General features: G+C 26.1%; 1 protein-coding gene across 5 annotated transcripts in view; it reads left to right on the plus strand.

Moving 5' to 3' along the window:
* LOC114126161 (multiple PDZ domain protein-like) overlaps nt 1-14,025 on the plus strand; it is a 67,869-nt gene that overhangs the window by 13,800 nt on the left and 40,044 nt on the right. For all 5 annotated transcript variants that reach the window (XM_050203681.1, XM_050203679.1, XM_027990045.2 and 2 more), the window contains 6 exons: nt 6,463-7,165; nt 7,234-7,341; nt 7,407-7,532; nt 7,591-7,689; nt 7,752-7,955; nt 8,292-8,382. In XM_050203681.1, the coding sequence (XP_050059638.1) occupies nt 6,463-7,165; nt 7,234-7,341; nt 7,407-7,532; nt 7,591-7,689; nt 7,752-7,955; nt 8,292-8,382 (1,331 nt within the window). The remainder of the gene's footprint in view (nt 1-6,462; nt 7,166-7,233; nt 7,342-7,406; nt 7,533-7,590; nt 7,690-7,751; nt 7,956-8,291; nt 8,383-14,025) is intronic.

Below are 14,025 nucleotides of genomic sequence, written 5' to 3' on the forward strand. Positions count from 1 at the left end.
GCTGATTTTTTTTGCTCATGCTTTGTTTATGATTTAATGTTTTCCATTTAATGCTTATTGATTTCCTTAATTGTTATATTTTTGCATTTAATGAAGGATATTACCTGTCTATTACAAGTGAGAATGACCTATTTTGTGAACGTTTAAGTTATATTTCCCATTTAATTTCTGTACATTTTGTAGATAGTATTATGTTATAAATTATAAAATGTATTTTATTCGTATGTCAATATTATATATTGATATAACTAAATTGTTTAATAATTTTAGTAATACTGTTTTATTTAATTAGTCATTTATTGAATAAGATAAATTATATTTCTATTTTTTTCATAGAAAAATTATTATTATTATTAGTTATTTAGTAGTTACTTCAGTACTTGTTATGTTTTATAATATACATATTATATACTTATGTATATTACACAATCATGTATGTTTTAATATTGACACAATATACCTAATATAAAGCATATTATATTGATCTTTTATAATAAGTTAAATTAAATTGTAACCGAAATTTAAAGATTTCTTGTAGACTTATTAGGATTTATTTGTAGTCAGCCTATATTGAGTATTTTTTAACATTCACTATTTATATTGAAAGGTTTTAGAAAAAAAAGAAGCATTTAATTCAAACAATTTAAATCACAATTATTATGTTTGTTGCCTACTATCAATTTCTGGTTTTTAAATTTCAGTTTTAATTTTTAATTTAATCTATTTACCTGAAGTAGAATATTGTCTTTAAAATATTGATCAATAAATATTGGTACTAAACTAATTGTATTTTAGTAATCAATATTTTTTGTATTTCTTGTAGTTTGTAAGCATTTATAGTAAGATACTTTCAATAGTAGACCACAAATCTTGTCGCCATATTTTAAGATACCATATTACTCATCTTATCTAAACTTCAAGTACATAGTAGTTAATGAAATACTTTTACTTAATATTAATTAATTTATATTATATAAACATCAACATTTTAGAAAAGTATTCTGTTTTAGATTTTGAGAATATAAATATAGGTTACCATTTGTAATTATCAGAAGTCGTTATTAATGAGCTTATAAACAAACATAAGAGTAAAGCGGAGGAAAATAGGTATACTTTGCTCTGCAGTAAGAGTTGAGTGTACCTTGTTATTGAGTAGGTAACTGTAATATATGTATTAAATATGAATTCAATGATAAATCATAGCATACAAAAATTGTTAATGAGCTGAGTTGGTCTTTTAGTCTATATAAATATAATGCTATTAATTACTATAATCATTCGTTTTATTATTAATAATACTATAAAAACATAAAATTAATCTAAATTTTTTGAAAATTTCATTGTGTATATAAAATATAATAATACAATATGTTAAAGTTGTAAATCCCCACAAAAATATTTTTAAATTACAGCAAAATAACTTAAATCATATCATAAGTCTTCATTTAAATATTAAATTTAATCAAAATTTGAACTTCAAATGCCTAAGAAAAAAATAAAGTTTTTAAAAGTTTTTTTTTTTTTTAAATTTTGGTTCCAGTATGAATTACTTAAAACGTAAATTGTCAAATCATATTGTACTTTAAGTTGTAAGTAAACTAACAAATTGTAGGTCCCTTGTATTACATAAGAATATAAAATATATTCTTATTTTATATTGTATGCTTAAAGTTTGTATTATTAAAGTATAAAATTGTTTGTTACATTCAAGCATGAGTAAATATAGTATGTAAAATTGCCTTAGCATGATTATTAAATCAATGAAACCCTATTTATGTATAGGTACTATGTTCAAACCAACTTAATTTAAAATAATTTTTTTAAAGGTATTTTAACTTAACTTTTTTCACATAATTTAAATTTATTATTGTAATTCTGATCATTGGGGAATAACTCCTAATGGCCACTACTACAGTCTACAGTATTACCTGAGGTCCTGAGGACATTTTTTGATAATAAACGTAGATTTACTGTTATAAAAAACTAAAAATAACATAATAACAAAACTAATACATTAATTTCTCCGCTCAGAATTTAAAATTACAATTTTATAGTTGTTCTAAGTTTGAAATTTAAACTTTGATGTCAATAATGTCATTTTTTTTTTAAATAAAATAAATGTATTGGTTCACAATGAACTGTTTGTATTATGTAAGTAGCTATACATTCTTATTATTTTTATTATAATAATATTGTATTTTTTATTTGTTCGCATTCTGAAGCATTAGAGTAACATTTACTTAAAACTTTAATTCTGAGGGGAGTTTTTTTCATTAAAAATTGATCTAATTGGAACCTTCTTTAGGGAATTTTACAAATTGTTATAATATTTGGAAACTATTAAATCCATTAACGATAATCGTTAAAACAAAGATGTTTACGTAAAATCAGTTTTTAAAAAATCAATTTCATCTTTTTTTTGTATTTATTATTTTGTATATGATATTATCGAATTACAAAATAAAGGTAAAAATAAGGTACAATTACAATAAAGATGATAAAGATATTAATAAACTATAATATATATAAATATTTTTGCTGTAATCCAGAAAAAAAACCATAAAGACTTAACTTTCCATTAAATATTTAAATCATTATTTAATATGTACTATTTTTATCTTCATTATAATTATAATAATTATTATTAGAGTTGAGGACTTCTTGTTTTTTCATATTTTGTTAGATAGATCGTAGAAAAATTCTACTGATCAACAAATGTGTTTTATAACACCAGGAGATCAAATTTAAAATTTTATTTTGCATATTTTTGCATATTTTGTCATTATTGCATTTAAATGCATATTTAGGTAGGTATATTAGAAAAATTAAAAATATATTTTGCAATTTTCGAAATAAGTACTTAAATTAGCTTAGACAAAAAAGAACGAAAAAGTAAATTTTCCATTAAAAAAATTATATTTTCAGTATCGGTTAGGTAATAATTTACTATCTGACCGATAAACCAATAAAACCGAAATGCGTATTGGAAGTGAATTTTAGTTCGTTGTATTTTGACGCGTACTCGTTTTATCATTGTGCGCACTGCATGAAATATTTTCATCGCATAATAATTTTGTCTATTTCAAACTTTTTTAGTAATTTATTTTTTTTAATTTTCAAATTTTACCAAAGGAAAAATAATCATTATAATCATTGGCTTTTAGTTTAAAAAGGGTTTTTTAGATTTTTAAGTACCTACTAACTACTAGAAGTCCTCAACCCTAATTATTATTATTCATATTACTTTCTTGTTTTCTGTACAAAATTAATCTTATACTGTACACACATATATATTATTTATTTTGTACCTACTATTGTATTTATTTACGGAGTTTTTTCTCTGAATATATAAATAAATAACTAGATATACCGAGACTATAAAACTTTTAAATGTTAGAATTGATTACATTTTCTTAGATACAGTATTAAATATTAATATAAGATAAAGGTATTAAACTTTTTCAACAAAATCCTGCATAAGTTGTTTTTTTGAAGTATCCTAAATAAATTTTAATTATATTGTTCTAACCAATGGTTTATTTAGGCTTGGGTTTCTTGAATCCTCCTCCCATCACCCCAGTTATGTTCAAGTTGCAAGGTATTAGCACTTTTTATTATGAAATAAAAGCAAATAATAATTTTTAGGTAGTAAAACAATTATGTATATTATTTTTATGGCACATCACTATTTAGTAATTTAATTTTCGTATTTGAAGGGGCCTCTCTCCACCTCCTATAAACCCTAGTTTACCAAGTTTCATGCTACGCCATTGGCTATAACAAAATATATATTAATTATAGAGATTAGAGCAGCGGATCCTCACCTGTGGTACGCGTACCACTAGTGGTACGTGGCAAGTTCATAGGTGGTACGCGAAGAAAATCTCCCTTTATAAAAAACATATACGTATACATTATTAATAACTAAAAAAAAAAAGCAAAAATATGGTCAGGTGGTACGTAAAAATTTTCAAACTGTGTAGGTGGTACGCGAATACAAAAAGGTTGAGAACCGCTAGATTAGAGACTTGAACATTTTTACTATTACGTATAATACACGCTGTTTATGATTTTTTCTATACCTACATAGTGAAATTTTTAAAATATTTGGACTAATTTTGAGTTTTATTAAACTTATGTTTAACTGAAATTCACACCACGAACGTATCCATAGTATTATATGGTACGTTGTGGTTTTGGTACACGCGATATTTTACAATTATTTCAACCCACCAAATTAAGAAAATAATAATAATAATTTAAATAAAATATAACACAATATTATACCTAGTATATCCTTAAATTTTACTTACTGAAATATATGCTGATAAACCCGACTTTATTCAAGGAGTTTTTTTTCGTTTAAACAACGGTTTATTATTGAATTCAAATTAATAATACATCCATCATAATGATGACCTATTCAATAACCAGGTACTCTTAATGACTACAATACAACATTAATTCTTAGAGAAAAATGTTATCGATTTAATAATTTATATTTATTGTCGAATTTTGTCAGCTTTTTAGTTATATTTGACTATTCGCTGTTTGGATTCGGCTGAAATGTTGAATGCCCGTGTACCACCTACATATAATGTTGATTTTATTTTTAGTGTGTGCTTGTAACATAAGTTTAAGTATAATAAACTTAATATATTATTAATTATTTTATTGGTATTGGTATAACTTTTAACGTAAAAGGATATTTAAGTAATATTGGTTTTATAATATAATATGTTTGTTTTGGTAGGTTGTACGCATTTTTAAATTAATTAAATAATAATTTAATTTTATATAATATAAATAAATATATCATCTATCATTATCATTATAATTGATTTTCCTATTAACTTACTGTATAATTAATTAATAACAGCACATACTACTGATACTCACTAGTTACATGTTATAATACAATCCACTATCATCATTATTTCGTACCCCCTTATTTTTACTGGTTGAAATTTGAAGCCTAGTTACATATTAAGAATTATGTAAGTACTTCTGTTTTATGTCAAAACTATCATTTATTTATTTGAAATTGTTAATATTATAATTTAAGAACATTTTGTACTCGTATGTATTATTTTCCGTTCTACTATAACGCACAATATGGCAAATTTTTTACGTTTAGAAAAATCCTTTTTACTCTGTAACTTTTAACATTAGGGTGAATATTACCAAATATGAAAATTTTTAAATTTTAGAACAAGGTTTTTAAAGTCAAAAGTCAAACTCTTTTTTATATTCATTCATATTCTTCCAAAAGTCAAAATCATCCTACGTACCAGAATGCTATTAGGTCGGTTAATTAAGTTTTACCTTCGTCTAATTAAACACTTTCATATGATTTTTGTTGTTATTCCATTTTTTATTTTACTTTATTGTATCATACACTATTTTTTATACATATAGTCTATGAAATATTTATATTACATTTATGTACCTAATATTCTTATTATTGTTTAAACCCTATGTTGAACTGTTATTAAACTATGTAATAGTTGGTTGGTGTTGATTTTAATAAAATAATAAATAAATAACTTGCCTTAAAATTGAAATTTTAAATAAAAACTTACGTGGGGCATTAGACAACCTAAACTTAACCTATTATTTTTAAATTTGATTGTATGTCAATTCACTTTAATATTTAAAATTCTAGAGTAAAACATTTTTTTTTTAATCTAAAATTTACCATGATATTCATTATTCATTATTACAAGACGGAGACAATACATAGAAGCCGATAGTATGTCCTTGCATAGAAAGTGACAATATTTAACTCATCCATAGCCTATTTAAATTGGTTTTGGTTAGAAAGTAATAATATTAGATAGATATTTAATCACTAGTTATTTCCTTTGATTAATTCTTAAAGAATTATATTGAAAAAATGTATACAATATTTCAATCATTTAAATAAAAATATGAAGTATAAATATAAAAATATTTCATAAAATTATTTTGTATACGTATTTATTGAACCATATACCTATAATTTTAGGTAAGTTACATAGGCGCAACTAAGGTCAATTTTTTTTTTTTTGGGGGGGGGGGGGGCTAGAACAAATGCAATGTGTGTATATTTTGTTTATGGAATGTGCAACATTGATAATATCTGAAATAATAATAATATTTGAGGGGGCTAGCCAAATATTTGGGAGGCTAAGACTAACCAAGCCCCCACCTAATTGCGCATATGGGTAGGTATAAATATAATAGTTACTTACTTATACTTTGTTTTTATTGTAAAATTTATGGTTAACTGGTTAAAAATGTGCATGTTTATTATAGTATTTTTATACAGCTTTAATATTTTATAAACTGTTAGTCATATATTCACGTGTTAACCGAGTATCATAAATAGTAATTTTAATTATTAATTTATCATTATAATAATATTTTTTTTATTTCAATAAAATTTATGTAATTTATATGTATTGAATGTTTTATTAACAGATCGCCATTTGTCGAATTTCGTGAAACTGAAAATCGTTTACTTCATAAGAAACCTCACTCTAAAATTTCTAGATCTAAGTCTAATGATCCATGTTTGCAGTTGACTATACCAGCAAAATCTAAATCCGAATGTGTTCTATGCACGAAATGTCATTCAGTTCAACGAACAAAGAGTTGGAATGAAACTGAACCAATAAATGATGTGAGTTTTGAAAACGTTATCAATTATTACAAGGTATTCAAAACTAGCGATAAATACGTATGCGCAAAGTTTACTAGCGATCAATTCATTAAGAAATTAGATGAAAAATTACGTGAAGAAACTTATAGATTATCAGAGTTTACTCAAAGTATATCTATAACATCAAATCTAAATGAAGACGAAATTGATAATCAATTAAAAGCTAAAACTGAAGAGTTAGAAAGACTCGCCGAAGAGGAAGCTTATACATCTTTAGACAAAAATGCATTACGTTTGGGAAGTGCTGAATTTGAATCTTTTGATGGTCCACCAACTCGTATTTATCGGTTTCCAAGTACTGGTATTGGCTTAGATAGAAGTGAAGGAAGTGTATTAAACATGACTGTATCTGGTCAACAATCATCTGCTCCCTTGGTGCCTAAACATTGGGGTCCACAACGAGAAGTAATAGTTTGGAGAGATCCAAACAAAAGCTTAGGAATAAGTATAGTTGGAGGAAAGGTTAGATATATATATATTATATGTATATAAAACAATATAAACGTTTTAGAGATGGTTTATTTTTTTAGGTTGACTTTTTCAATAATACTGATACAAATAATAGCGAAGCTATATCAGGTATATTCATAAAAAATGTACTTCCTCAAAGTCCTGCTGGTCAAGATGGTCAATTAAAAGTAAACATTCTATCACCTTTTAATGTGTTGTGATTAAGTTAATATTTATACTTGTAACATTGTAGACCGGTGATAGAATATTAGAAGTTAATGGGACTGATGTTCGATACGCTAATCATGAACAAGCTGTTGCAGTAATTCGTTCAGCTGGTAACCCAGTTATTTTCCTCGTGCAATCAATCGTATGTTGGGTAAGTTCTTAAAATTTATTTTTTGGATAAGTAATTTATTTAGGTACATTTATTTTAGTCTCAAGATCAATATGAACAGTCAAAATCATCGGCTGTTATTGAAGATTCGTTTAAAGTATCGCAGCAGCCTATAAAACCTGTAAATAGTGTAAAAAATGTAATGAAAAAAAAATAATATCATTGTTAGATAAAAAATATTTTACAACTATAACGTTTTAGAGGATTTCCACATGGCAACAGAAAAGTGAAGAACATGTTAATGAAGATAATTTTCCAGTTCGTAAGAATTCATTAGCTTTTATTAAAACTTTGAGTTCGTTTGATCGTAAAAAATCTATCAAATCTAATAAAAGTGAAGATAGTGAAGAAGATGATGATAATAGAGATAATGAAGGTCGCGTTAGAATTCATTCAGGACAAGAAGTAAGGAAATAAATAAATATCTTGTATCAGTTAAATTAAGTTAAAAAAATATTTTTTATTTAATATGTACATACCTATTTTCAGTATTATGTTTTATTTACAAGTTGTTATTTTAAAATATTGATAGTTTTTGCATGAATATAACTGAATCATCTTTGAATTGTAATGGTTATCAATTTTTCGTTAATAGGAATAAATTGCTGGCTATTTTAATGGACTAAAATTTTTATGTATATACACTTTCTTTTTTATTTTTGCAAAAAAATCATTTTGAATATAATATTATTATGTATTCATAGGTACCTAAAATAGAGTATAATTTATTTTTATGTTTAGATAATGCGGTCCAGTGCTGGTAATGTTAAAAGATCAAAAGTAGAAATTGACGCTGATCCAGAACCAGAAGATGAATATGGGTATACTTCAAGTGAGTATAATTTTTATTACGTATAATTTATTCATCAATCTTTCAATTTATGAAGATAATATTATTATTATGGGGGTGTTATTTATTAATCGTTTATAAAAGGTCAACAATTAATTGTTAAAAAGAGGACAGGAAAAAAATATAACGTACATAAAATTAAATGTTTCACATGCACATTGTTCTTAATTATGTACAATGTCTTCAACTAAATATGTACTGCACTTTTGCATTGAACAATTATTAAATCATTTCTATGTTCGTGAAAATACTTGTTTTAAAGCAGGTATTTTTTTTAAAGCAAATAATCGTATGATAATAATCTTAAAAATTATTTATATAATATAAATAATATATATATATATATATATGTATACTTTTATAAAAAAATTGATACATAAAATAATGATATTTAAAACATAACTATAAAAATATTTAGATAGAAATCGCGGTATTTGCATAAAATTCGTAGAAATTATTTAACATCAAACATAAACTTGAAAAAAAACTATTATTTTTTAAGCAATTAAATGTTTTTGGCAAAGCTTTGAAAACATTAATTTTTCATGACAGTATATAAATCAGAATATTATAACGATATATTTAAATAAGTTCTATAAATCTAAATCTAGTTAATTATTGAAATTGTTGAACATATTATATTACATTTGTTCGATACATTTTACATATAATTTTATTTTTCTAGAAGTAAAATATTATATGCGTACTTATTTAGTTAAACTCATTCTAAATGTCCAGAACAATATAATTAAAAATAATCAATTGAAAGTTAGAATGTTCATAATTTATATACAATTTTATAAAATGCGTGACTTAACATAATATTATGTATTGATATGGAATTTCCGTTATTCCTTAAAAGAACCTGTAAATAATATAAGGTGACTTATCTTACCTTGACGAGACACCTGCGTATAATCTGTATTAAACAGGCTAGGTTAGGTTAGGTTAGGTTAATTTGAAAAATTCTCTAAGTATAAAACACATTAAATTTCTAATATTACATCTATTTTAGATTTTTTGAAACCATTTTTTAAGGACTATTATTATTAATACAAACATTTTAGTAGCCGAAAAACTACTGGTTAAAAATTTAAACTGAAAATATCAACATTTAATAAAAGATTAACCACTAAATAATTTACAGTAAATATGCGGAGTTGTTAATTGAAAAATATAATTTTTGTATTACCACAAGAAACTCTCAAAGTAAAGTTAAAAAAAATCTTAAGAATTTGAAAATATGGTCGTTAGGTATATTTGAAAATCAAAACAATCAGTTTGAATAAATTCATTATTAAATAAAAAAAAAATTGGGGTGAACACATTTATTATGATGAATCACTCTGTATATATTACGCATATTATTTAGATTCGTGCGTTTGTATTATTACGCGATCGCATTATTCGTGCTGAATGGAATGAAGCAGAGTGGGTTTGCGTCAGTCGGTCGGTCGGGATTTTTTTTAATGAACAGTCAAAAGGTTCGCACCACGGGTAGGGGCGGCGAGAACGTTACACTATATAGTAGGGGCGGCCGAATGCATGCCGCTGCCGCCGCCGCCGCCAACAACGACGACGACGACTTCAATAAAACTGGGTGACCGCGCGGCGGCGGTGGTGGCGTCGGCAGATCTTTTCTCCAATCAGTGAATGGGCCGCGCTCGGGTTGTCCGCATCGTTGTCGTCGTCGTCGTCGCTGCCGCCGCCACTTTCGTCCGGTTGTTTCGAACGTGCATGGCCGCGTGCTTCAATTGATCATCTTGGGACGAGAAAATCGGACCGATCTTTTCCGGGGGGACGAAAAAAAAGTCGTTTTCTTGGGAAAATTTTCTTCTCCTGCAAAGACTGTTGCCAGGACATTTTCGATACATACAAATATAATATTGTTATAATGATGTACAAAACAGCCGAACCACCGCCAAACCATCACGTAGTGGTGCATCATCGGCACGCGGCACAACGATGATGACAATATTATTATAATAAGTGGGCCGCCGTCGCCTGCACTAAAACGCCACTGTCGTCGTCTTTGCGTCTAGTCCGACCGGCGGCCGTCACGTCTCGAACGCCGCTGCGAAGCGACGTACGTCGTCATCGTCGTCCGCCGCCGTAGTAGTTGTCCACCACCATCATCATCGCCGTCGTAATCGTCTGACGCGCCGCCCGCCCGCCGCCGCGATATCGCGACGACGAAAATGCACCGCCAGCCACCGGTCGGCGAGCATCAGCTGCCGCCGCAGTACGCGTTCTGCGACCGCCGCCGTCGGCACGATAATGTCAGTGATTAGCGGTAGCGCCTCAGATCTCGATCATCGCGATGGCAGTCCCCGCATTGCGACGCTTCGACAACATCATGATAATGCAGGACATGACCGCTGCTGCCGCCTTGTACAAGACCATAGACGGCGACTTTGAGCTTGGTAACTCGCTACTTTTCGGGCCGGATTTTTGTAGTTTGGATTTTTTCTACGTTAAAAAATGTCTTCATTCAATATTGATTATATATCATTTTAATAACGCATGTTTGCTTCCGGGTTCGTGATATTATGGTAGAATATTATAATATAGTAGGTCCGTCCGGGCATCCGAGCATTTGTGAGAAAATAAAAACGACGAAATGAATCTTAATCTGTGCCTGATGGTCGTAGGTGAAAAAACAGCATTTTCGTTAATTTATTGAAGAGACTTGAGTTAACTTAGGGCAAAAATACCCTGTTTATTATCGCGTTTGCCTTTTCAATGTACGTAATTTCATAGATTAAATTAATTTTATTACTGTACATTATATGAATATTCAATTGTATACAATCGGCAAAATACAATAAATTTATAAATCAACTAATTGACCAAGAAGCATCCAAAAATTGTATAGAATAGCCTATTGTTTTTCCACCACCACGTGCGTGTAGGTTGAAACAATTTGCAAAGATAAATTCAATTTTGAGATGAATGTCCACGTAAAAATGGTTCTATATCTGATTTAGAACTTATTAAAATTTCAATTAAAATATATAATAAGTATAGAATTCATAAATATCTATTTGTGATAATGTTTATAGTATTATAATATTGCGGGTGTTATTGAGTAAAATGAATTAATTTTTACCCATAAAACTTTTTTGAAAGCAGATGAAAATACATTTAATTTGATCGAGTTATTTTGAAAATTATATAATGATAAATTGCCAACCTTGAAGCCTATTTTAGTACGCAACCGTGTCGTATTTAGGGGAGGTTTTGTAATAGGTATTTAACAAATATACGCAATCCTGTTCCTAAACACTGTATCATTCGCAATCAGGTTCTATCTTTGGTTCCAAAATTCAAAGGCATGATTATAATTTTACCCCTTATAACTTATAAATATATAGAAACATAATTATAATTAATTGATATGGTTATGTGTTACTGAAAGTCTGGAACTATAATATAATTTTGTATTTCAAAATAACTGTATAATTTTTAATAATATATATGAAATATGAATATAATCTTTAGAATAGTATGGAAACAATTGGAAAGTGTATAACATAATATACATTAATATTTCAAAGTTTTTTTAAATTATAATAAATTGTCAATTATATTGTAAATTATTTTCTATTTTTCTACTTAAAGAACTTAATAATGATACACCAGTTGATATTAATACAATTTAAAGAAAAGTATTGGGTGCTAAGAGTTTTTAATTCTATGTACTATTAACGTAAATACTTTTTAGTATTTATTATTAAATATTAATATGTGTTAAAAAGTCAATATTAACATTCACGCATATTTGGTTTGAATACGATGAACCTTTTCAAAAAAAATTATAAAATTTTTGGTTTTTACTTAGACTTTGTTTTTAACTTAATAATGTAGGATTTTATTTTCATTTATTTTTATATAAATATTTTTTATCATAAAGTATTTATAAATGATAAAAATATTTTGGTTTCCATTGGCCGCACGTATGTTTGATAGGCTCATCATATTACACATCGATGTATTGAAAATATATCTTGATTCTAAAAGTGATAATATCGTATTCAAGTATAAAATTAAAAAAATATGAATCGTTAAAATTATTTTTTATTATTTTAGCATTGAAAATATTCGGATTTTTTAGTTTTTTTTCTGTACAATTTATTGATAAAATGTTTTTTTATTTAAACAGTTTTAAAATTTAATACAAGGTTTTTCGATAGGCTTTTCTTGTTAACATTTTAAAACAGTACTTAATTGTGAAAAAACACATTTTCAAAATTGTAATAGCTACGGCTTAAAAATATTATCTCAAGGTCCTTCATAGTCTTTCTTATAACAATTCAAAAAAATCAAAATGCACGGGGAAATTATTTTTAGTCGTGTTAAGTTTAAATGTTGATAAATGTTGATATTTAAACTAAAAATAACCATCTATTATTTAATAACTTTAGATTTTGTTACAATTCAAAAAAAATTAGTAGTAGTGACAACTTTTTACAATACTTATTCAGTACCTATTGACTTACAATTTAATTACAATAATATATGATATGATATTTTATTTTATTATTTACGATTTTTTTTTTAATTAATTTATATTATTAATAAAAAGATTAAAGATAAATAATAATAGATCTTTAAAATATAGGGTTTAATATCTCCGCATAGAATCGTTTTTCATTTACAATAATTTGTCACTAAATTTAAATTTAATACATCCTTTACAATGACCTATTCAATAACGAAGTACACTCGAAACCCAATAAACAACATAGTGCTTCTTCATTTTTTTATTGCATTGATTAGTAAATTAGTGCTTAATAACTTATTTTGTTTTAATTTTAGCATGTTTTATAGGAAATTGAAATAAAAAAATAAATGTTAATATTTTAATGTTATTTACTATTTTATGTATTTTATTATATTCTATAATCGATGTAAATAATTGAAAATTTATCAAACAATATTCATTTTTAATTTCTATTAACAACTCATAAAATTCATACGGGTAAATAGGCAACATAAAATATCAACCTAACTTGACTACTTAAGTAGGTACCTACTATTTTATTTATTTGTTTAATACTAAAGAAATTAAAAATTAAAATAGGTTTAGGTAAATAGTTAAGTGATTCATTTTTTTCGTTATATAAATTATATTTTTACGTGTAAAAACAAAATCCCTCTTTTTTAGTTTAAATACATTCTACCTTTCGATGATATCAAAATGTAAGTTTGGGCTAGTTCTACAAAAACATTCCTGTTGAAAATTTGTTTATTTAAATTAAAATAGCCTAATTACTTGTGATTTTATGATGTTTAAAATAAGAAACGAATCATCGCAAAAAAAGTAGTATGATTAGAATATAAATATTATAAGTTTATAAAAAAAATGTAGCACATTATGATCATCATTAATAATATTCTACATAAATGTATTTTTAAAATTAGTTAATATAATTGAGTGCAGAAGTATCCTTATATTTTAATTTATAAATATAATTTTATTCGTATTGATTTTAGCCCATTAGTTAACATTATGATCACTTTAAATATATTTTTTAATGCAACCACACTGACTTAACCTGCTGAATAATAACTAATAACAAAGCAAAAATATAATTTTTACTCCCAATAAAGGAGATGTCAAAA

The sequence above is a fragment of the Aphis gossypii genome, chromosome 3 (assembly GCF_020184175.1).
Source record: "Aphis gossypii isolate Hap1 chromosome 3, ASM2018417v2, whole genome shotgun sequence".
Lineage (NCBI taxonomy): Eukaryota > Metazoa > Arthropoda > Insecta > Hemiptera > Aphididae > Aphis > Aphis gossypii.